At 37.1% G+C, this 26,229-nt stretch overlaps 1 protein-coding gene across 1 annotated transcript in view; it reads right to left on the bottom strand.

The window, feature by feature from the left end:
* Positions 1-26,229, bottom strand: part of r (carbamoyl-phosphate synthetase 2, aspartate transcarbamylase, and dihydroorotase rudimentary) — a 309,516-nt gene that overhangs the window by 259,753 nt on the left and 23,534 nt on the right. Inside the window, 1 exon segment of the mRNA XM_068366994.1 lies at positions 25,234-25,570. Within this exon segment, the coding sequence (XP_068223095.1) occupies positions 25,234-25,336 (103 nt within the window). The 5' untranslated portion in view covers positions 25,337-25,570.

Here is a 26,229-nt window from a genome sequence, read left to right on the forward strand (position 1 = left end):
ACGATTGAAGTTTTCCCAAGAAAAGTAACTTGGTCCCCAGTCATTAGCAACACCAGTTTCACGACGATTGAAGTTTTCCCAAGAAAAGTAACTTGGTCCCCAGTCATTAGCAACACCAGTTTCACGACGATTGAAGTTTTCCCAAGAAAAGTAACTTGGTCCCCAGTCATTAGCAACACCAGTTTCACGACGATTGAAGTTTTCCCAAGAAAAGTAACTTGGTCCCCAGTCATTAGCAACACCAGTTTCACGACGATTGAAGTTTTCCCAAGAAAAGTAACTTGGTCCCCAGTCATTAGCAACACCAGTTTCAAGACGATTGAAGTTTTCCCAAGAAAAGTAACTTGTCCCCAGTCATTAGCAACACGAGTTTCAAGACGATTGAAGTTTTCCCAAGAAAAGTAACTTGTCCCCAGTCATTAGCAACACGAGTTTCAAGACGATTGAAGTTTTCCCAAGAAAAGTAACTTGTCCCCAGTCATTAGCAACACGAGTTTCAAGACGATTGAAGTTTTCCCAAGAAAAGTAACTTGTCCCCAGTCATTAGCAACACGAGTTTCAAGACGATTGAAGTTTTCCCAAGAAAAGTAACTTGTCCCCAGTCATTAGCAACACGAGTTTCAAGACGATTGAAGTTTTCCCAAGAAAAGTAACTTGTCCCCAGTCATTAGCAACACGAGTTTCAAGACGATTGAAGTTTTCCCAAGAAAAGTAACTTTGTCCCCAGTCATTAGCAACACGAGTTTCAAGACGATTGAAGTTTTCCCAAGAAAAGTAACTTTGTCCCCAGTCATTAGCAACACGAGTTTCAAGACGATTGAAGTTTTCCCAAGAAAAGTAACTTTGTCCCCAGTCATTAGCAACACGAGTTTCAAGACGATTGAAGTTTTCCCAAGAAAAGTAACTTTGTCCCCAGTCATTAGCAACACGAGTTTCAAGACGATTGAAGTTTTCCCAAGAAAAGTAACTTTGTCTCCCGATTGAAGTTTTCCCAAGAAAAGTAACTTTGTCCCCAGTCATTAGCAACACGAGTTTCAAGACGATTGACAAGACGATTGAAGTTTTCCCAAGAAAAGTAACTTTGTCCCCAGTCATTAGCAACACGAGTTTCAAGACGATTGACAAGTTTTCCCAAGAAAAGTAACTTTGTCCCCAGTCATTAGCAACACGAGTTTCAAGACGATTGAAGTTTTCCCAAGAAAAGTAACTTTGTCCCCAGTCATTAGCAACAGAGTTTCAAGAGATTGAAGTTTTCAAGAAAAGTAACTTTGTCCCCAGTCATTAGCAACACGAGTTTCAAGAATGACAAGACGATTGAAGTTTTCCCAAGAAAAGTAACTGTCTCCCGATTGAAGTTTTCCCAAGAAAAATAACTTTGTCTCCAGTCATTAGTAACATGAGTTTCAAGACAGTAACTTTGTCCCCAGTCATTAGTCACACGAGTTTCAAGACAGTAACTTTGTCCCCAGTCATTAGCAACACGAGTTTCAAGACAGTAACTTTGTCCCCAGTCATTAGTAACATGAGTTTCAAGACAGTAACTTTGTCCCCAGTCATTAGTCACACGAGTTTCAAGACAGTAACTTTGTCCCCAGTCATTAGCAACACGAGTTTCAAGACAGTAACTTTGTCCCCAGTCATTAGTAACATGAGTTTCAAGACAGTAACTTTGTCCCCAGTCATTAGTCACACGAGTTTCAAGACAGTAACTTTGTCCCCAGTCATTAGTCACACGAGTTTCAAGACAGTAACTTTGTCCCCAGTCATTAGTCACACGAGTTTCAAGAAGATTGACAAGACGATTGAAGTTTTCCCAAGAAAAGTAACTTTGTCTCCCGATTGAAGTATTTCCCAAGAAAAATAACTGTCTCCAGTCATTAGCAACATGAGTTTCAAGACGATTGAAGTTTTCCCAAGAAAAGTAACTTTGTCTTCAGTCATTAGCAACACGAGTTTCAAGACGATTGAAGTTTTCCCAAGAAAAGTAACTTTGTCCCCAGTCATTACCAACACGAGTTTCAAGACGATTGAAGTTTTCCCAAGAAAAGTAACTTTGTCCCCAGTCATTACCAACACGAGTTTCAAGACGATTGAAGTTTTCCCAAGAAAAGTAACTTTGTCCCCAGTCATTACCAACACGAGTTTCAAGACGATTGAAGTTTTCCCAAGAAAAGTAACTTTGTCCCCAGTCATTACCAACACGAGTTTCAAGACGATTGAAGTTTTCCCAAGAAAAGTAACTTTGTCCCCAGTCATTACCAACACGAGTTTCAAGACGATTGAAGTTTTCCCAAGAAAAGTAACTTTGTCCCCAGTCATTACCAACACGAGTTTCAAGACGATTGAAGTTTTCCCAAGAAAAGTAACTTTGTCCCCAGTCATTAGCAACACGAGTTTCAAGACGATTGAAGTTTTCCCAAGAAAAGTAACTTTGTCCCCAGTCATTAGCAACACGAGTTTCAAGACGATTGAAGTTTTCCCAAGAAAAGTAACTTTGTCCCCAGTCATTAGCAACACGAGTTTCAAGACGATTGAAGTTTTCCCAAGAAAAGTAACTTTGTCCCCAGTCATTAGCAACACGAGTTTCAAGACGATTGAAGTTTTCCCAAGAAAAGTAACTTTGTCCCCAGTCATTAGCAACACGAGTTTCAAGACGATTGAAGTTTTCCCAAGAAAAGTAACTTTGTCCCCAGTCATTAGTAACACGAGTTTCAAGACGATTGAAGTTTTCCCAAGAAAAGTAACTTTGTCCCCAGTCATTAGCAACACGAGTTTCAAGACGATTGAAGTTTTCCCAAGAAAAGTAACTTTGTCCCCAGTCATTAGTAACACGAGTTTCAAGACGATTGAAGTTTTCCCAAGAAAAGTAACTTTGTCCCCAGTCATTAGCAACACGAGTTTCACGACGATTGAAGTTTTCCCAAGAAAAGTAACTTTGTCCCCAGTCATTAGCAACACGAGTTTCACGACGATTGAAGTTTTCCCAAGAAAAGTAACTTTGTCCCCAGTCATTAGCAACACGAGTTTCACGACGATTGAAGTTTCCCCAAGAAAAGTAACTTTGTCCCCAGTCATTAGCAACACGAGTTTCACGACGATTGAAGTTTTCCCAAGAAAAGTAACTTTGTCCCCAGTCATTAGCAACACGAGTTTCACGACGATTGAAGTTTCCCCAAGAAAAGTAACTTTGTCCCCAGTCATTAGCAACACGAGTTTCACGACGATTGAAGTTTTCCCAAGAAAAGTAACTTTGTCCCCAGTCATTAGCAACACGAGTTTCAAGACGATTGAAGTTTTCCCAAGAAAAGTAACTTTGTCCCCAGTCATTAGCAACACGAGTTTCAAGACGATTGAAGTTTTCCCAAGAAAAGTAACTTTGTCCCCAGTCATTAGCAACACGAGTTTCAAGACGATTGAAGTTTTCCCAAGAAAAGTAACTTTGTCCCCAGTCATTAGCAACACGAGTTTCAAGACGATTGAAGTTTTCCCAAGAAAAGTAACTTTGTCCCCAGTCATTAGCAACACGAGTTTCAAGACGATTGAAGTTTTCCCAAGAAAAGTAACTTTGTCCCCAGTCATTAGCAACACGAGTTTCAAGACGATTGAAGTTTTCCCAAGAAAAGTAACTTTGTCCCCAGTCATTAGCAACACGAGTTTCAAGACGATTGAAGTTTTCCCAAGAAAAGTAACTTTGTCCCCAGTCATTAGCAACACGAGTTTCAAGACGATTGAAGTTTTCCCAAGAAAAGTAACTTTGTCCCCAGTCATTAGCAACACGAGTTTCACGACGATTGAAGTTTTCCCAAGAAAAGTAACTTTGTCCCCAGTCATTAGCAACACGAGTTTCACGACGATTGAAGTTTCCCCAAGAAAAGTAACTTTGTCCCCAGTCATTAGCAACACGAGTTTCACGACGATTGAAGTTTCCCCAAGAAAAGTAACTTTGTCCCCAGTCATTAGCAACACGAGTTTCACGACGATTGAAGTTTCCCCAAGAAAAGTAACTTTGTCCCCAGTCATTAGCAACACGAGTTTCACGACGATTGAAGTTTCCCCAAGAAAAGTAACTTTGTCCCCAGTCATTAGCAACACGAGTTTCACGACGATTGAAGTTTTCCCAAGAAAAGTAACTTTGTCCCCAGTCATTAGCAACACGAGTTTCAAGACGATTGAAGTTTTCCCAAGAAAAGTAACTTTGTCCCCAGTCATTAGCAACACGAGTTTCAAGACGATTGAAGTTTTCCCAAGAAAAGTAACTTTGTCCCCAGTCATTAGCAACACGAGTTTCAAGACGATTGAAGTTTCCCCAAGAAAAGTAACTTTGTCCCCAGTCATTAGCAACACGAGTTTCAAGACGATTGAAGTTTCCCAAGAAAAGTAACTTTGTCCCCAGTCATTAGCAACACGAGTTTCAAGACGATTGAAGTTTCCCCAAGAAAAGTAACTTTGTCCCCAGTCATTAGCAACACCAGTTTCAAGACGATTGAAGTTTTCCCAAGAAAAGTAACTTTGTCCCCAGTCATTAGCAACACGAGTTTCAAGACGATTGAAGTTTTCCCAAGAAAAGTAACTTTGTCCCCAGTCATTAGCAACACCAGTTTCAAGACGATTGAAGTTTTCCCAAGAAAAGTAACTTTGTCCCCAGTCATTAGCAACACGAGTTTCAAGACGATTGAAGTTTTTTCCCAAGAAAAGTAACTTTGACCCCAGTCATTAGCAACACGAGTTTCAAGACGATTGAAGTTTTCCCAAGAAAAGTAACTTTGTCCCCAGTCATTAGCAACACGAGTTTCAAGACGATTGAAGTTTTTCCAAGAAAAGTAACTTTGTCTCCCGATTGAAGTTTTCCCAAGAAAAGTAACTTTGTCCCCAGTCATTAGCAACACGAGTTTCAAGACGATTGACAAGACGATTGAAGTTTTCCCAAGAAAAGTAACTTTGTCTCCCAGTCATTAGCAACACGAGTTTCAAGACAATTGACAAGACGGTTGAAGTTTTCCCAAGAAAAGTAACTTTGTCCCCAGTCATTAGCAACACGAGTTTCAAGACGATTGAAGTTTTCCCAAGAAAAGTAACTTTGTCCCCAGTCATTAGCAACACGAGTTTCAAGACGATTGAAGTTTTCCCAAGAAAAGTAACTTTGTCCCCAGTCATTAGCAACACGAGTTTCAAGAAGATTGACAAGACGATTGAAGTTTTCCCAAGAAAAGTAACTTTGTCTCCCGATTGAAGTATTTCCCAAGAAAAATAACTTTGTCTCCAGTCATTAGCAACATGAGTTTCAAGACGATTGAAGTTTTCCCAAGAAAAGTAACTTTGTCTCCAGTCATTAGCAACACGAGTTTCAAGACGATTGACAAGACGATTGAAGTTTTCCCAAGAAAAGTAACTTTGTCTCCAGTCATTAGCAACACGAGTTTCAAGACGATTGAAGTTTTCCCAAGAAAAGTAACTTTGTCCCCAGTCATTAGCAACACGAGTTTCAAGACAGTAACTTTGTCCCCAGTCATTAGTAACATGAGTTTCAAGACAGTAACTTTGTCCCCAGTCATTAGCAACACGAGTTTCAAGACAGTAACTTTGTCCCCAGTCATTAGTAACATGAGTTTCAAGACAGTAACTTTGTCCCCAGTCATTAGTAACACGAGTTTCAAGACAGTAACTTTGTCCCCAGTCATTAGTCAACACGAGTTTCAAGACAGTAACTTTGTCCCCAGTCATTAGCAACACGAGTTTCAAGACAGTAACTTTGTCCCCAGTCATTAGTAACATGAGTTTCAAGACAGTAACTTTGTCCCCAGTCATTAGTCAACACGAGTTTCAAGACAGTAACTTTGTCCCCAGTCATTAGCAACACGAGTTTCAAGACAGTAACTTTGTCCCCAGTCATTAGTAACATGAGTTTCAAGACAGTAACTTTGTCCCCAGTCATTAGTCACACGAGTTTCAAGACAGTAACTTTGTCCCCAGTCATTAACAACACGAGTTTCAAGACAGTAACTTTGTCCCCAGTCATTAGTCACACGAGTTTCAAGACAGTAACTTTGTCCCCAGTCATTAGCAACACGAGTTTCAAGACAGTAACTTTGTCCCCAGTCATTAGTCACACGAGTTTCAAGACAGTAACTTTGTCCCCAGTCATTAGTCACACGAGTTTCAAGACAGTAACTTTGTCCCCAGTCATTAGTAACATGAGTTTCAAGACAGTAACTTTGTCCCCAGTCATTAGTCACACGAGTTTCAAGACAGTAACTTTGTCCCCAGTCATTAGCAACACGAGTTTCAAGACAGTAACTTTGTCCCCAGTCATTAGTAACATGAGTTTCAAGACAGTAACTTTGTCCCCAGTCATTAGTCACACGAGTTTCAAGACAGTAACTTTGTCCCCAGTCATTAGTAACATGAGTTTCAAGACAGTAACTTTGTCCCCAGTCATTAGTCACACGAGTTTCAAGACAGTAACTTTGTCCCCAGTCATTAGTCAACACGAGTTTCAAGACAGTAACTTTGTCCCCAGTCATTAGCAACACGAGTTTCAAGACAGTAACTTTGTCCCCAGTCATTAGTAACACGAGTTTCAAGACAGTAACTTTGTCCCCAGTCATTAGTCAACACGAGTTTCAAGACAGTAACTTTGTCCCCAGTCATTAGCAACACGAGTTTCAAGACAGTAACTTTGTCCCCAGTCATTAGTAACACGAGTTTCAAGACAGTAACTTTGTCCCCAGTCATTAGTCACACGAGTTTCAAGACAGTAACTTTGTCCCCAGTCATTAGTCACACGAGTTTCAAGACAGTAACTTTGTCCCCAGTCATTAGTCACACGAGTTTCAAGACAGTAAATTTGTCCCCAGTCATTAGCAACACGAGTTTCAAGACAGTAACTTTGTCCCCAGTCATTAGCAACACGAGTTTCAAGACGATTGAAGTTTTCCCAAGAAAAATAACTTTGTCCCCAGTCATTAGCAACACGAGTTTCAAGACGATTGAAGTTTTCCCAAGAAAAATAACTTTGTCCCCAGTCATTAGCAACACGAGTTTCAAGACAGAAGTAACTTTGTCCCCAGTCATTAGCAACACGAGTTTCAAGACGATTGAAGTTTTCCCAAGAAAAATAACTTTGTCCCCAGTCATTAGCAACATGAGTTTCAAGACGATTGAAGTTTTCCCAAGAAAAATAACTTTGTCCCCAGTCATTAGCAACATGAGTTTCAAGACGATTGAAGTTTTCCCAAGAAAAATAACTTTGTCCCCAGTCATTAGCAACACGAGTTTCCAGACGATTGAAGTTTTCCCAAGAAAAATAACTTTGTCCCCAGTCATTAGCAACACGAGTTTCCAGACGATTGAAGTTTTCCCAAGAAAAATAACTTTGTCCCCAGTCATTAGCAACACGAGTTTCAAGACGATTGAAGTTTTCCCAAGAAAAATAACTTTGTCCCCAGTCATTAGCAACATGAGGTTCAAGACAGTAACTTTGTCCCCAGTCATTAGCAACACGAGTTTCAAGACGATTGAAGTTTTCCCAAGAAAAATAACTTTGTCCCCAGTCATTAGCAACACAAGTTTCAAGACAGTAACTTTGTCCCCAGTCATTAGCAACACGAGTTTCAAGACGATTGAAGTTTTCCCAAGAAAAATAACTTTGTCCCCAGTCATTAGCAACAAGAGTTTCAAGACAGTAACTTTGTCCCCAGTCATTAGCAACACGAGTTTCAAGACGATTGTAACTTTGTCCCCAGTCATTAGCAACACGAGTTTCAAGACAGTAACTTTGTCCCCAGTCATTAGCAACACGAGTTTCAAGACGATTGAAGTTTTCCCAAGAAAAATAACTTTGTCCCCAGTCATTAGCAACACGAGTTTCAAGACGATTGAAGTTTTCCCAAGAAAAATAACTTTGTCCCCAGTCATTAGCAACACGAGTTTCAGACGATTGAAGTTTTCCCAAGAAAAATAACTTTGTCCCCAGTCATTAGCAACACGAGTTTCAAGACAGTAACTTTGTCCCCAGTCATTAGCAACACGAGTTTCAAGACGATTGAAGTTTTCCCAAGAAAAATAACTTTGTCCCCAGTCATTAGCAACACGAGTTTCAAGACGATTGAAGTTTTCCCAAGAAAAATAACTTTGTCCCCAGTCATTAGCAACACGAGTTTCAAGACGATTGAAGTTTTCCCAAGAAAAATAACTTTGTCCCCAGTCATTAGCAACACGAGTTTCAAGACGATTGAAGTTTTCCCAAGAAAAATAACTGTCCCCAGTCATTAGCAACACGAGTTTCAAGACAGTAACTTTGTCCCCAGTCATTAGCAACACGAGTTTCAAGACGATTGAAGTTTTCCCAAGAAAAATAACTTTGTCCCCAGTCATTAGCAACACGAGTTTCAAGACGATTGAAGTTTTCCCAAGAAAAATAACTTTGTCCCCAGTCATTAGCAACACGAGTTTCAGACGATTGAAGTTTTCCCAAGAAAAATAACTTTGTCCCCAGTCATTAGCAACACGAGTTTCAAGACAGTAACTTTGTCCCCAGTCATTAGCAACACGAGTTTCAGACGATTGAAGTTTTCCCAAGAAAAATAACTTTGTCCCCAGTCATTAGCAACACGAGTTTCAAGACGATTGAAGTTTTCCCAAGAAAAATAACTTTGTCCCCAGTCATTAGCAACACGAGTTTCAAGACAGTACCTTTGTCCCCAGTCATTAGCAACACGAGTTTCAAGACGATTGAAGTTTTCCCAAGAAAAATAACTTTGTCCCCAGTCATTAGCAACACGAGTTTCAAGACAGTACCTTTGTCCCCAGTCATTAGCAACACGAGTTTCAAGACGATTGAAGTTTTCCCAAGAAAAATAACTTTGTCCCCAGTCATTAGCAACACGAGTTTCAAGACAGTACCTTTGTCCCCAGTCATTAGCAACACGAGTTTCAAGACGATTGAAGTTTTCCCAAGAAAAATAACTTTGTCCCCAGTCATTAGCAACACGAGTTTCAAGACAGTACCTTTGTCCCCAGTCATTAGCAACACGAGTTTCAAGACGATTGAAGTTTTCCCAAGAAAAATAACTTTGTCCCCAGTCATTAGCAACACGAGTTTCAAGACAGTACCTTTGTCCCCAGTCATTAGCAACACGAGTTTCAAGACGATTGAAGTTTTCCCAAGAAAAATAACTTTGTCCCCAGTCATTAGCAACACGAGTTTCAAGACAGTACCTTTGTCCCCAGTCATTAGCAACACGAGTTTCAAGACGATTGAAGTTTTCCCAAGAAAAATAACTTTGTCCCCAGTCATTAGCAACACGAGTTTCAAGACAGTACCTTTGTCCCCAGTCATTAGCAACACGAGTTTCAAGACGATTGATGTTCTCCCAAGAAAAATAACTTTGTCCCCAGTCATTAGCAACACGAGTTTCAAGACAGTACCTTTGTCCCCAGTCATTAGCAACACGAGTTTCAAGACGATTGAAGTTTTCCCAAGAAAAATAACTTTGTCCCCAGTCATTAGCAACACGAGTTTCAAGACAGTAACTTTGTCCCCAGTCATTAGCAACACGAGTTTCAAGACGATTGAAGTTTTCCCAAGAAAAATAACTTTGTCCCCAGTCATTAGCAACACGAGTTTCAGACGATTGAAGTTTTCAAGAAAAATAACTTTGTCCCCAGTCATTAGCAACACGAGTTTCAAGACGATTGAAGTTCTAACAAGAAAAATAACTTTGTCCCCAGTCATTAGCAACACGAGTTTCAAGACAGTAACTTTGTCCCCAGTCATTAGCAACACGAGTTTCAAGACGATTGAAGTTCTCCCAAAAAAAATAACTTTGTCCCCAGTCATTAGCAACACGAGTTTCCAGACGATTGAAGTTTTCCCAAGAAAAATAACTTTGTCCCCAGTCATTAGCAACACGAGTTTCAAGACAGTAACTTTGTCCCCAGTCATTAGCAACACGAGTTTCAAGACGATTGAAGTTCTCTCAAGAAAAATAACTTTGTCCCCAGTCATTAGCAACACGAGTTTCAAGACGATTGAAGTTTTCCCAAGAAAAATAACTTTGTCCCCAGTCATTAGCAACACGAGTTTCAAGGCAGTAACTTTGTCCCCAGTCATTAGCAACACGAGTTTCAAGACGATTGAAGTTTTCCCAAGAAAAATAACTTTGTCCCCAGTCATTAGCAACACGAGTTTCAAGACAGTAACTTTGTCCCCAGTCATTAGCAACACGAGTTTCAAGACGATTGAAGTTTTCCCAAGAAAAATAACTTTGTCCCCAGTCATTAGCAACACGAGTTTCAAGACAGTAACTTTGTCTCCAGTCATTAGCAACACGAGTTTCAAGACGATTGAAGTTTTCCCAAGAAAAATAACTTTGTCCCCAGTCATTAGCAACACGAGTTTCAAGACAGTAACTTTGTCTCCAGTCATTAGCAACACGAGTTTCAAGACGATTGAAGTTTTCCCAAGAAAAATAACTTTGTCCCCAGTCATTAGCAACACGAGTTTCAAGACATTGAAGTTTTCCCAAGAAAAATAACTTTGTCTCCAGTCATTAGCAACACGAGTTTCAAGACGATTGAAGTTTTCCCAAGAAAAATAACTTTGTCCCCAGTCATTAGCAACATGAGTTTCAAGACGATTGAAGTTTTTCCAAGAAAAGTAACTTTGTCTCCAGTCATTAGTAACACGAGTTTCAAGACGATTGAAGTTTTTCCAAGAAAAGTAACTTTGTCTCCAGTCATTAGCAACAAGAGTTTCAAGACGATTGAAGTTTTCCCAAGAAAAGTAACTTTGTCTCCAGTCATTAGTAACATGAGTTTCAAGACGATTGAAGTTTTTCCAAGAAAAGTAACTTTGTCTCCAGTCATTAGTAACATGAGTTTCAAGACGATTGAAGTTTTTCCAAGAAAAGTAACTTTGTCTCCAGTCATTAGTAACATGAGTTTCAAGACGATTGAAGTTTTTCCAAGAAAAGTAACTTTGTCTCCAGTCATTAGTAACATGAGTTTCAAGACGATTGAAGTTTTTCCAAGAAAAGTAACTTTGTCCCAGTCATTAGCAACATGAGTTTCAAGACGATTGAAGTTTTTCCAAGAAAAGTAACTTTGTCTCCAGTCATTAGTAACATGAGTTTCAAGACGATTGAAGTTTTTCCAAGAAAAGTAACTTTGTCTCCAGTCATTAGCAACATGAGTTTCAAGACGATTGAAGTTTTTCCAAGAAAAGTAACTTTGTCTCCAGTCATTAGTAACATGAGTTTCAAGACGATTGAAGTTTTTCCAAGAAAAGTAACTTTGTCTCCAGTCATTAGTAACATGAGTTTCAAGACGATTGAAGTTTTTCCAAGAAAAGTAACTTTGTCTCCAGTCATTAGTAACATGAGTTTCAAGACGATTGAAGTTTTTCCAAGAAAAGTAACTTTGTCTCCAGTCATTAGTAACATGAGTTTCAAGACGATTGAAGTTTTTCCAAGAAAAGTAACTTTGTATCCAGTCATTAGTAACATGAGTTTCAAGACGATTGAAGTTTTCCCAAGAAAAGTAACTTTGTCTCCAGTCATTAGTAACATGAGTTTCAAGACGATTGAAGTTTTTCCAAGAAAAGTAACTTTGTCTCCAGTCATTAGTAACATGAGTTTCAAGACGATTGAAGTTTTTCCAAGAAAAGTAACTTTGTATCCAGTCATTAGTAACATGAGTTTCAAGACGATTGAAGTTTTCCCAAGAAAAGTAACTTTGTCTCCAGTCATTAGTAACATGAGTTTCAAGACGATTGAAGTTTTTCCAAGAAAAGTAACTTTGTATCCAGTCATTAGTAACATGAGTTTCAAGACGATTGAAGTTTTTCCAAGAAAAGTAACTTTGTATCCAGTCATTAGTAACATGAGTTTCAAGACGATTGAAGTTTTTCCAAGAAAAGTAACTTTGTATCCAGTCATTAGTAACATGAGTTTCAAGACGATTGAAGTTTTTCCAAGAAAAGTAACTTTGTATCCAGTCATTAGTAACATGAGTTTCAAGACGATTGAAGTTTTTCCAAGAAAAGTAACTTTGTCTCCAGTCATTAGTAACATGAGTTTCAAGACGATTGAAGTTTTTCCAAGAAAAGTAACTTTGTATCCAGTCATTAGTAACATGAGTTTCAAGACGATTGAAGTTTTCCCAAGAAAAGTAACTTTGTCTCCAGTCATTAGTAACATGAGTTTCAAGACGATTGAAGTTTTTCCAAGAAAAGTAACTTTGTCTCCAGTCATTAGTAACATGAGTTTCAAGACGATTGAAGTTTTTCCAAGAAAAGTAACTTTGTATCCAGTCATTAGTAACATGAGTTTCAAGACGATTGAAGTTTTCCCAAGAAAAGTAACTTTGTCTCCAGTCATTAGTAACATGAGTTTCAAGACGATTGAAGTTTTTCCAAGAAAAGTAACTTTGTATCCAGTCATTAGTAACATGAGTTTCAAGACGATTGAAGTTTTTCCAAGAAAAGTAACTTTGTCTCCAGTCATTAGTAACATGAGTTTCAAGACGATTGAAGTTTTTCCAAGAAAAGTAACTTTGTATCCAGTCATTAGTAACATGAGTTTCAAGACGATTGAAGTTTTCCCAAGAAAAGTAACTTTGTCTCCAGTCATTAGTAACATGAGTTTCAAGACGAATGAAGTTTTTCCAAGAAAAGTAACTTTGTCTCCAGTCATTAGTAACATGAGTTTCAAGACGATTGAAGTTTTTCCAAGAAAAGTAACTTTGTATCCAGTCATTAGTAACATGAGTTTCAAGACGATTGAAGTTTTCCCAAGAAAAGTAACTTTGTCTCCAGTCATTAGTAACATGAGTTTCAAGACGATTGAAGTTTTTCCAAGAAAAGTAACTTTGTCTCCAGTCATTAGTAACATGAGTTTCAAGACGATTGAAGTTTTTCCAAGAAAAGTAACTTTGTCTCCAGTCATTAGTAACATGAGTTTCAAGACGATTGAAGTTTTTCCAAGAAAAGTAACTTTGTCTCCAGTCATTAGTAACATGAGTTTCAAGACGATTGAAGTTTTTCCAAGAAAAGTAACTTTGTCTCCAGTCATTAGTAACATGAGTTTCAAGACGATTGAAGTTTTTCCAAGAAAAGTAACTTTGTCTCCAGTCATTAGTAACATGAGTTTCAAGACGATTGAAGTTTTTCCAAGAAAAGTAACTTTGTATCCAGTCATTAGTAACATGAGTTTCAAGACGATTGAAGTTTTCCCAAGAAAAGTAACTTTGTCTCCAGTCATTAGTAACATGAGTTTCAAGACGATTGAAGTTTTTCCAAGAAAAGTAACTTTGTCTCCAGTCATTAGTAACATGAGTTTCAAGACGATTGAAGTTTTTCCAAGAAAAGTAACTTTGTCTCCAGTCATTAGTAACATGAGTTTCAAGACGATTGAAGTTTTTCCAAGAAAAGTAACTTTGTCTCCAGTCATTAGTAACATGAGTTTCAAGACGATTGAAGTTTTTCCAAGAAAAGTAACTTTGTCTCCAGTCATTAGTAACATGAGTTTCAAGACGATTGAAGTTTTTCCAAGAAAAGTAACTTTGTCTCCAGTCATTAGTAACATGAGTTTCAAGACGATTGAAGTTTTTCCAAGAAAAGTAACTTTGTCTCCAGTCATTAGTAACATGAGTTTCAAGACGATTGAAGTTTTCCCAAGAAAAGTAACTTTGTCTCCAGTCATTAGTAACATGAGTTTCAAGACGATTGAAGTTTTTCCAAGAAAAGTAACTTTGTCTCCAGTCATTAGTAACATGAGTTTCAAGACGATTGAAGTTTTTCCAAGAAAAGTAACTTTGTCTCCAGTCATTAGTAACATGAGTTTCAAGACGATTGAAGTTTTTCCAAGAAAAGTAACTTTGTCTCCAGTCATTAGTAACATGAGTTTCAAGACGATTGAAGTTTTCCCAAGAAAAGTAACTTTGTCTCCAGTCATTAGTAACATGAGTTTCAAGACGATTGAAGTTTTTCCAAGAAAAGTAACTTTGTCTCCAGTCATTAGTAACATGAGTTTCAAGACGATTGAAGTTTTTCCAAGAAAAGTAACTTTGTCTCCAGTCATTAGTAACATGAGTTTCAAGACGATTGAAGTTTTCCCAAGAAAAGTAACTTTGTCTCCAGTCATTAGTAACACGAGTTTCAAGACGATTGAAGTTTTCCCAAGAAAAGTAACTTGTCTCCAGTCATTAGTAACATGAGTTTCAAGACGATTGAAGTTTTCCCAAGAAAAGTAACTTTGTCTCCAGTCATTAGTAACATGAGTTTCAAGACGATTGAAGTTTTCCCAAGAAAAGTAACTTCGTCCCCAGTCATTAGTAACATGAGTTTCAAGACGAATGAAGTTTTCCCATGAAAAGTAACTGTCTCCAGTTGGAGTGCAAACGAGCGAGTTGAAGGTATGAAGAGCGAAGGTGCTGCCCCATGTTACGAACACAGAAGTAAAGAACGGGAATATGGCCAGTTGAAAATAGAATAAGAGTATAAAAAGGTGATGCAATTTCATAATAACATCAGATAATAAACGATCAGTTGATGAAATAGTGGAAGACCAAATAAGAGAACCATATGGGGAATGCTGGGGGAAAAAGTATTATAGAAATATGAAAAATTATATGATATTAAAATTCAAGTAAGAATATATAAAAATATAGAAAAATAAAAAATAAAAAGTAAAGTGGTAAAAGAAATTAAAAGAAAGATTGAAGAAAAGAAAGGAGGTTTGTAAATTGTAATGGCAGATGAGACTACATAGGATAACTTAACAATGAGGACTGCAACACTAGTTGGAAAAGCAGGATGCTATAAGCCCAGGGGCTCCAACAGGCAAAACAGCCCAGTGAGGAAAGGAAACAAGGAAATAAATAATTGCTTTAAGAACAGCAACAATATTAAAATAAATATTTCCTATATAAACTATGAAAACTTTAACAAAACAAGAGAGAACAGTGTGCCCGATTGTACCCTCAAGCAAGAGAACTCTAACCCAAGGCACTGGAAGACCATGGTACAGATGTTATGGCACTACCCAAGATTAGAGAACAATGGTTTAATTTCGGAGTGTCCTTCTCTTAGAAGAGCTGCTTACCTATAGCTAAAGAGTCCCTTCTACCCTTACCAAGAGGAAAGTAGCCACTGACCGATTACAGTGCAGTAGTTAACCCTTTGAGAGAAGAAAAATTGTTTGGCAATTGAGTTCAATAGAGAAAGTCCACCAGTTTCTCAACACACCACCGACAAAGGCTTATGATTTTAGCACTGGACTGATCAAACGAAATCTTCACAATAAAAGCAAATACTGGGGTTTGTGTGCAAAAAATTGTTGCTACACTTGTCCTCACATGCTAATAACATAAGAGTTCGTTTTTACTTTTAGCATTAGCAAATAATTTGCTGTTACAATTTGACTCGGTTGCATACTGTGTGTTTACGTCGCATAGTTTTCAACAAGAAAACTAACACAAAGTTGAGTTTCTTGGGTGGCATAAAGAAAGATATAAATGCTAATACGAAAAATCATGATAATTGTATATGGCGTAAGATTCATGTTCCCACATCTACAGAAATAAACAGAAACTTTAATAACTATCGTCACAAAAGTTGAAAAAAATTACTAAATATACATGATGGAATATTTGGGCAAATATATTATCGTACAAGGAAGTAAATATGTATTGTAGGTCTTAACACTCCATAATGAAAATGAAAAATCTAATTAGAAAAATTTATGGTTTTTATAAATAAAAAATTATCTAATATGCTTGCATAGCCCTCACCATGGCATCTAAATCCACATATACAATAATCATTCAGACCATAAGGGTTGCAAAATTGCATGTGATAGACTCCCTAGGGCCTAGAGCAGTGGTTCCCAACCTTTTTTCAGTCATTTCCCCCTGCACCCAGTTCAACCCTCCAGATTTCCCCCTTCGTGCCCCGCCTAGCCCTCATGCCCACTCACCTGCCTCAGAAATGGGCATGATATTCTAATTCTCCCCTTGAATATCATGTCAGTGAGAACTGATATGATCATATCACAATTGAATGGCTAACAACAAATTGCCGCACGTACTATGTGGACATTTTCCGCTTGTTTTAGCTAGTAGGTAGTGTAATTATTTCCCCCCTGGAAGCTTCAAATTTCCCCCCAGGGGGAAATTTCCCCCAGGTTGGGAACCACTGGCCTAGAGGCTTTAATTTGAGGCCAAGACTTGATTGATGAACTTCACGTCAAGCGAGCAATGTTTAATACAGACATATCACAGTACAGAGATTCATTGTTTGAAAATATGTATTTAACTGCATCATCTAATCACTTGTCATCAAATCAAAACGGAATATTGCGAGGCTATTCGGGGTTTTAATTGGCCAACCAGACAAGTCTTTTAATTGGCCAACCAGACAAGTCTTTTAATTGGCCAACCAGACAAGTCTTTTAATTGGCCAACCAGACAAGTCTTATAAGTCTTTTAATTGGCCAACCAGACAAGTCTTTTAATTGGACAACCAGACAAGTCTTTTAATTGGCCAACCAGACGTGTCTTTTAATTGGCCAACCAGACACGTCTTTTAATTGGCCAACCAGACACGTCTTTTAATTGGCCAACCAGACGTGTCTTTTAATTGGCCAACCAGACACGTCTTTTGATTGGCCAACCAGACAAGTCTTAATTGGCCAACCAGACAAGTCTTTTGATTGGCCAACCAGACAAGTCTTTTGATTGGCCAACCAGACAAGTCTTTTGATTGGCCAACCAGACAAGTCTTTTGATTGGCCAACCAGACAAGTCTTTTGATTGGCCAACCAAACAAGTCTTTTGATTGGCCAACCAAACAAGTCTTTTAATTGGCCAACCAGACAAGTCTTTTAATTGGCTAACCAGACAAGTCTTTTAATTGGCCAACCAGACAAGTCTTTTAATTGGTCAACCAGGCGTTAGTCATGAGGCCTAAGGTAAAATGCTAAAGATAGCACAGAGGTAAAAGAAAATAGTTTTCAATAAGAGACTAAAAATTACCGAAACTACGGCTTTTTTTTTCAATTAATTCTTGGCAGGCGGGATTATAACAACCCAAAATAAGACTTGATAAACCAACTGACCGTCAACACGTCCAAGGTCAGTGATAGTGAAAATTAAACAACTGACTCGGCTTATTCGAAGACTTTCCATATGACACACTTGAATCACAAATTTGCCACAGATATTGTGCGACTTATGTATACATTTGATATAGAAATTCGTATTACAAGTGCAACTAATATGAATACTAATCTTAGGTGGGCAGTAAGCTTATACACATTAGCATAGATAAAATAATCTTAATATAATCCCTTATCTAAAAGCAGGCCAAATTCAGTTGATTGGCTGATTATCAATTCAGTTGATTGCCTGATTATCTATTCAGTTGATTGATTGATTATCTATTCAGTTGATTGACTGGTTATCAATTCAGTTGATTGACTGATTATCAATTCAGTTGATTGGCTGATTATCAATTCAGTTGATCGACTGATTATCAATTCAGTTGATTGCCTGATTATCTATTCAGTTACCTAGCATTAATTCATTGTCGAAACTTATTTATATATACGGAAATGTGCCATATAAGGCCCTGGGGAGAGGAGACCATTCAGCACCGAAAAATTGACATTTAATATTTCAATATTATATATAATATATATATATATATATATATATATAGTATATATATATATATAGTATATATATATATAGTATATATATATATATATATAGTATATATATATATATATATATATATATATATATATATGGGCGGAAATAGAATCTCTGGGATTTACCAAAATAAGAGATTCAGACATTTAAATATGTAAATTAATTGAATCAAGTTCTTAAGTTAAAAACTGTAACTTTTTCTGCATGATGACTTTCAAAAAAATTTAAGAGACAAGTGAATATGGCATACGCGTTGCGACTTTGTCAAACTCGAAGTAACTTTGTCACAATGCAACCCAAGTTGCATTCGCCTTTTTTTCAAAATAATCCAGTCAGGAACTTTCATAAATTCGTAAACTAACACTAACAAGGACGAACCTTGTATAACGTATATTAATGTAGGTCAATTATACATACACACTCACACACATACTGTGTATATATATATATATATATATATATATATGTTAGATTTATATATATATATATATTAGATTTATATATATATATATACATATATATATATGTATATATATACATATATATATATATATATATATATATATATATATATATATATATATATATTTATACTGTATATATATATACATATATATATATACATATATATAAATATATATATATAAATATATATATATATATATATATATATATATATATATATATAGATATATATATATATATAGATATATAATACTGTATATATATATATTAGATATATATAGATATATATATATATACATATATATATTATATTATATTTATATCTTGACAGTATTTATTGGGAGGAAATTGCCCCCTTGTCCTAACTGGCTAAACTTATGGCAGTTAATGATATTATATAACAAATCTTGGAATATAAAGTTACGTGTTAAATTGTTCCACGTTCTTAACACTTGGGCAGAGGACACTATGCAATCAGTATTGATGAATTTGGGGCATATACCCCTGTGCTGGGGCCTTGAGGCCAATCAGTCACAGAGGGCAACGGGGAGAAACCCTAATACTATGACGTGGCCACAAGCAAAGACCCTAAATAATGCCTACAGCACACCGCGTGGGGTGCACTATTATTATTATTGCTTGGTAAGTTACAATCCTAATTGGAAAAGCAGTATGCTATAAGCCCAAGGGCTACAATAGGGCTTCTAGGAGAAGGACACTCCAAATTCAAACCATTGTTCTCTAGTCTTGGGTAGTGCCATAGCCTCTGTACCATGGTCTTCCACTGAGTTAGAGTTCTCTTGCTTGAGAGTACACTCGGGTACACTGTTCTATCTAATTTCTCTTCACCTTGTTTTGTTAAGGTATTTATAGTTTAAATAGAAAATATTTATTTTAATGTTACTCTTAAAATATTTTATCTTTCCTTCTTTCCTTTCCTCACGGGGCTACTTTCCCCGTTGGAGCCCCTGGGCTTATAGCGTCCTGCTTTTCCAAATAGGGTTGTAGCTTAACAAGTAATTATAATAATAATAATAATAATAATAATAATAATAATAATAATAATAATATCGTGGTAGGAGACCCTCTTTTAGGCAGGTTGAGTTAAAAGTAATGGCTTCATCGGCAGAGTTTATTTTCTTATCCAATTTTTCTATTTTCCGGATAATTCTCTTCTCTAGAGCACGGCAATCAGCCAGCAGACTTGAAAAATTCATCAGTCAGGTGAATGACTGATGAATTTTTCAAGTCTGCTGGCTGATTGCAGCGCTCTAGAGAAGAGAATTATCCGGAAAATAGAAAAATTGGATAAGAAATTAATAATAATAATAATAACAGGGAAAATAGCCCTTATAGAGCGAGGACGCGATGTTGAATTAATTAGTGAGTCCAGTGGTCAAGTGTCACAGTAACGTTGTTAACGCTCCTTTCGTTCAGTGTATCAAGGTTTCAGTCATTTTGCTTCTCATTCGTTTATTTGATTTGTAATTTCACTTTATCGTCGCCGTTTGTATTTCTAAAACAAGATAACGGACAAGACATATATCGGGTAGTTGAATCAGTAGAATTTCAGAAGTTCAAAGTAGGAGAAAATGTTTTTATGTTGACCAGACTGACACGAGTCTTTTTATAGTTTATATATGATATATCTGTTTTTGACGTTGTTAATAGTTTATATATGGGACATATCTGTTTTTGACGTTGTTAATAGTTTATATAGGACATACCTGTTTTGACGCTGTTACTGTTTTTATTATGATATATTGTTCATTAATTCTCATCATTTATTTATTTCCTTATTTCCTTTCCTCACTGGGCTATTTTCCCCTATTGGAGCCCTTGGGCTTGTAGCATCTAGCTTTTCCAGCTAGGGTTGTAGCTTGGTTAGTAATAATAATAATAAGCTTTTTATAAGCCTAATTTGTGGACGATATTCGAGCCCTTAGAATAAAAAACGTGCTGTGGAGAGAGAGAGAGAGAGACTTTGACAATATATTTACTGGCAATATTAACCTGACGAACAGGCACGTAAACCATCCAACTGTTTAAGCAACCATCAAACTTTGCCTCAACCATCATCAAATCACCTGCTGTAATCAAGATTGCCAGCTCAAGCTAAGACAAATACAGAGCGTAATTGAATGAGGAGGAAAGGTTAGGGCGGGAGGCTTTCAACTGAGCAGTTGGGGTGGGGGAGGGTGCTGTGAGAAGCCCCCACTCAGGCTTTCAACTGAGCATTTGGAGGGGCAAGGGTGCTGTGAGAAGCCCCCACTCAGGCTTTCAACTGAGCATTTGGAGGGGCAAGGGTGCTGTGAGAAGCCCCCACTCAGGCTTTCAACTGAGCAGTTGGAGGGGGAAGGGTGCTGTGAGAAGCCCCCACTCAGGCTTTCAACTGAGCAGTTGGAGGGGGGAGGGTGCTGTGAGAAGCCCCCACTCAGGCTTTCAACTGAGCAGTTGGAGGGGGGAGGGTGCTGTGAGAAGCCCCCACTCAGGCTTTCAACTGAGCACTTGGAGGGGGAAGGGTGCTGTGAGAAGCCCCCACTCAGGCTTTCAACTGAGCAGTGGGAGGGGGAAGGGTGCTGTGAGAAGCCCCCACTCAGGCTTTCAACTGAGCAGTGGGAGGGGGAAGGGTGCTGTGAGAAGCCCCCACTCAATTTTTATAAATACGTTCTATTTCTGGAGCATTCTGAGGGTATGGTGCAGCTAACGTCAGTGAGTGGGGTAAAAATGTTTTATTAACGAGGACTGAAGATCAATTATCAGTGAAGTGATAGATGCTGCTTCCGTGAAACGTCACTGTCATCATCTGCCTAACTGGATCCTGCATCTGCCATTATACCAGCGTTTCTTAACCTTTTTCCGACCTTAGCACCCATGCTGGTCAGGCCCTAAGCAGTCCAACACCCCCTACCATTGGTTAAGACCTAGTTACTACAATGGTAAAGTAAAGATAACTATAGTACATCTTGATCATATATTTGGTTCTTTCTCCAAAACAAAAACAGTCATTTTGGCAATACCATTGACAAAGACAATAAGAAAACAGAGGAAAGAACATGAACAGATTGTTCATATATAAACTAAAAAAAAAGAGACATGTCAGCCTGTTCAACGTAAAAACATTTGCTGCAAATTTGAACTTTTGAAATTTTACAGATTCAACTACCAGATTAAGAATGTCATTCCACAAATTGGTCACAACTAGAATAAAACTTCTACAGTACTGTGTAGTATTGAGCCTCAAGATGGAGAAGGCCTGACTATTAGAATTAACGGCATACTTAGTATTACGAACAGGATGGTCCTGTCCCGGAAGATCTATTGTAAAGAATGGTCAGAACTATGAAAAATCTTATGCAACATGTATAACGATTTGAACGACGGTACCAGAGATTAATATCTAGATCAGGAAAAAACAAACAAATAATAGACCATAAATTCCTCTCCAACAAATTAAGATGAGAATCAGCACTTGAAGACCAGACAGGAGATCAATACGAGAAACAAGGTAGAATGAAAACTTTCAGAATAGATTGATCACCGAAAATCTTACAAGACTTTCTCAACAAGCCAAATTTTTGTGCAATTAGAAGAGACAGACAATGTGTCTCACAAAAAATGAATTTGCTGTCGGGAATCAGACCTAAGATTGCAAGTCATACAGTTAAAGAAACATTATCAATGCTGAGATCCTGATGTTGAGGAGCCAATATTCACGACCTACTGAAAATCATACTTTGAGTGTAGTTAGGATTCAACTTCATGCTCCATAATTTGCAACATGCCCTAATTTTAGCTAGATCTCTATTAAGGAGTTCATCAACCCTAGGTCTACGTTCCGGATATAATTGATGCAAAGAGAGTAGCATCATCTGCATATGCAACAAGCTTCTATTCTAGGGCAAACCACATGTCATGTGTGTATAGTATGAAAGGTAATGGGCCAAGAACACTACCCTAAGGTACTCCAGATATCACACTCCTATAATCAATATGGTGGCCAACAACAACTTTTTGCGATCTATTTAAAAATTCAATATTGATGCTAACTCCCACCCACTCACAACTGCCACATATGTGATCTTCCCCAGTACCCACTGGGGTTGCTAGCACCCCAGGTTAAGAAATGCTGCATCATACCGAAGGCATACACCTTCTTTAGGCCGTTTATGATCATTTTAATATTTTCACGTAAGTCCGAAATTAATTGATTTTGAATTTGTGGAGATGCAGCATTTTCCTTACCCTTTTCAAGATGGCTCAAACTGTCATCGCCAGAGTCAATTTTGAATTGAATTAAAACTTTAAACATACCTTGTTATTAATTACATTGGCGAGGCAAATCATGTGTACGACATAATGCTATTGTCCAATATTTCTGTTTTCGTCTATTTTCATGACTAGCTAACAGTTCATTAAACTAATCAAGCACCTAGAGAGTTACAATGGCAACGATATAGTAAATTTATTTAGATTTTGAATGAAAGTTTATTAATAACAGCAGGCCAGCAAGAAAAGGGAAATGAAAAATGAACCAAACACTTTCATGTTTTATTGTACCACTTCAAGGTCTTATAAAAGGTGTAATAAAAACACTAAAGAGCTTGGACCATTCCTTGATCCTTTTTCCTCCCGGCCTGCAGTCAATTTGAGATATCGACTTTCAGCTATTTATCGCTAATACACACACACACACACACACACATATATATATATATATATATATATATATATATATATATATATATATATATACATACACATCTATATATAATATATAAATATTATACATACACATCTATATATATAATATATTATACATACACATTATATATATACATACCCAATATACAGTATATATATATATATATATATATATATATATATATATATATTATATACACACACGTGTACATATCTTGACAAAATTTCGTGGGAGGAAAATGCTCCATTGTCCTAAATGACTAAGCCTATGGCTGTTAATGATATCATATAACAAAACTTGAAATCTAAAGTTGCGTTGCATGATAAACGAGCCCAAAAGTGTTTATGGTTCCTGAGCAGCGTCTGTGATACAAATGGCAAACTATGCATAGCATTCCACTATTAGTTATGCCAAGCACGTCATTATTAGCGTAGTTGTTACAACTATATTATAGGCAAATATATGTAGTCACTCATATAAGTTTATGGATGTCCGGGTGTTTGAGAGACATTTATACTCCACACCTTTCTGGACGACAGGTGTCTGGGAGCGCGAGACCGGTCAAATGTTCAACTGCACAGTTGACCGTTTTCGCACTCCCAGACACCTGTCGTCCAGAAAGGAGCGATATGGAAATCTCTCTTAAACACCCGGACATCCATCAACTTATATGAGTGACTGTACATACATATTAAAGAGAACCGTGTGCGAAGTAGACAGTATATCTACAATCAAATCGAGTTTTTACCTCATTATCATAACAGAGCATTTAAATGTTAATTGACTAGAGCTTGTTCTTTATCCCTCTACCGCATTGCAAGACTGCCACAGCTGAGTATGAAAAGACGCTAGAACGAAATGAACTCATTCCAACTTTGAAGAGTTAAGAACGTTTGTACAATAAAAGTTATTGCATATTATACATTTATTAATTGATTTAATTTGTATTGAGCTGATTTATAACTATGTAAAACAATGTAGTTCATATCAGTATTTTGTAAAGAATAATTACGTATATAATGTAAATTGCTAAGATGTAATTGTATTTTTATAATAATAGATAAAAAAAAACTTTGAAGTGAAAATTGCGGATGAAGACTATACGAAAACATCTGAAAATGTCGACAGCCACGAATCCTATTGCAATTGAAGAAGAAAAGGATGAAATTTGAAGGATTTCGTTGTGAATTAAATTGAAAACTATCTTAACGTAGCTTTAAGTTCTAAATACTTCTCCTTATATCGTGGTAACTGCCATAATAGTATAAATGTATATACTAAAAATATATATTTGTAGAAATGTGTAAAACGGTATATTTTCTTAAGAGTAAAAAAAATATCATTAAGGCTCAAGCTTTGCTTGAATGAATGTCTAGCTGGAAACGATTAAAAACATTTCAAAATGTTCTTACTGCTTAAGAGTAGAATGTATTTAGATATCAAATAAATTTTAGTCTTGAAAAACTTTCACTTAAAGCGACTGTGACAAATTAGTTTTTTTTTTTTTTTTAACTTTCACCTATAGCGACTGTGACAAATGAAAGTTTTTTTTTCAAGACTAAAACTGATTTAAACATATCCCTAATCTACTGTTACCAATTTCACAAGAGTAAATAATTAGGTCTTTCCATCTATAAGAATATACTATTAGACTTACAAAAACCATTGACTTGAAAGGTTTTGAAATATTTCTCGGATATAAAACAAAAAATTGTGCTTTAAGAAAGGCTTTGTACAAACATTATCTCGAGTTATAATGAAACCTTGAAACTTTCAAATGCCATTTTAAGTCTACTATCGCTAATAGTGAAGCTTCAAGCCCTCTTTAAAGTTTTTGGCCGACACCACCTTGCTACACCAGCCATAAAACCTTAAGCTAAAGCTTTTATATTGATATGGGCCTAATCGTCTTACAAATGGGGCTGTATACCAAGTTCAATTACATCGCAATGGAAATAATCCACTAATTATATTTAAAATTACAAACGAACCTTCTTTTAATAATTGAATAGCGTTCAATATATTTTTTTTTCATTGTGTCTGGAAAACAATGGCATCTGCGCATCACAAGCTAACTAGTGGAAAGGTAATAGTCTTGATAACACAAACCAATCACATTCGCTAATTTTGCTAAGTTGGCTTAACAGGTATTCAAATGACATCTCACACATGGGTGTCATCCTACAAAAAACTTTTCTCTCATCAATAGTACAGATATAAATAGACGCATTATCTACCACAAACATTAAAACTACCGCTAGCTAGCCTACTAGACTGTCAGCAATTTGTTTTGAACAAATCTAAAAATATCCAGTATGACAACGGGATATTCTGATAATATAAAGTTCACTCACCCACTTCTCCTGCGAAGGACACAGGAGCCCCGAAGACGATCCCCTGAAACTCGCTGCCATCCTCCAAAACTAGAGTCGCCTTCTGCTGAGTCGCCGTCGGCATGTTTGCGTTAACCACTCGGTCTACTGAATTGATGACGAAATCAAGATGATCGGTTGCTTCTTTGGCACAGAGATATACAAGAGGCGGAGATTTGTGCCTCTTCTGCAGGAAAAGACCTGTACTCACCACAAAACTTGGGCGAGCACTGAGCTGAAGGACTTGAGTTCAGCCATGTCCTACCAACGAACCACGTGATCGTTTCAAATCTCTTCGGCCGGGTATCTTGACCAAGATCTAGAAAAGAGGGAGAAATATAATTGAATTAACGGCATGAGTCAGTTAACATTAATACTAGCAAAATATAAATCACCACAGAAACTAATTCCAATACTCCGTTTAATAATATACTTGTAATCTAGCAAGCAACTGCAAACACCGAATCGAAAAGATATCGGTCGAAACTAACTGAAAACGCCGGTAGCCATTCGAGTCCCCGACGAGCTAATGTACACTTTCCTCGAATTTTTCTCTTTTCCCAGTTCACAAATTCCTACACCCATCACTGTATTGCCTTGGGCAGGACATCCACACAACATTTCCATGAATAGTCGATACAAATCGTGTCAATTGCATATCAAAATAACAACACAGTCTATGTTGAATTAGAGTAGGCGCTCCTTGAAAGGCTGGCTATACTGTTGCCGCAAGCTACAGTCCTTTTTGGTTTTTACCCTTTCTTATCAAGGAGGCCCATCTATTATCAACCTCGAAAGTACCTGCCACTCGGGTAACAAGCTTACCTTTAAGGGACCATGGTCTGTTCCAGGTTCATAAGATAAAATACAGTTTAATCTTGATCACTAGAAGCAGAATTGGTAACGAAACACAGCACATGTCAGGCTATGTTTTCCTGTATGTTATCTGAATATGCGAAATGATAGATCCCTCACTCG

This window comes from Palaemon carinicauda, chromosome 44 (genome assembly GCF_036898095.1).
Source record: "Palaemon carinicauda isolate YSFRI2023 chromosome 44, ASM3689809v2, whole genome shotgun sequence".
NCBI lineage: Eukaryota > Metazoa > Arthropoda > Malacostraca > Decapoda > Palaemonidae > Palaemon > Palaemon carinicauda.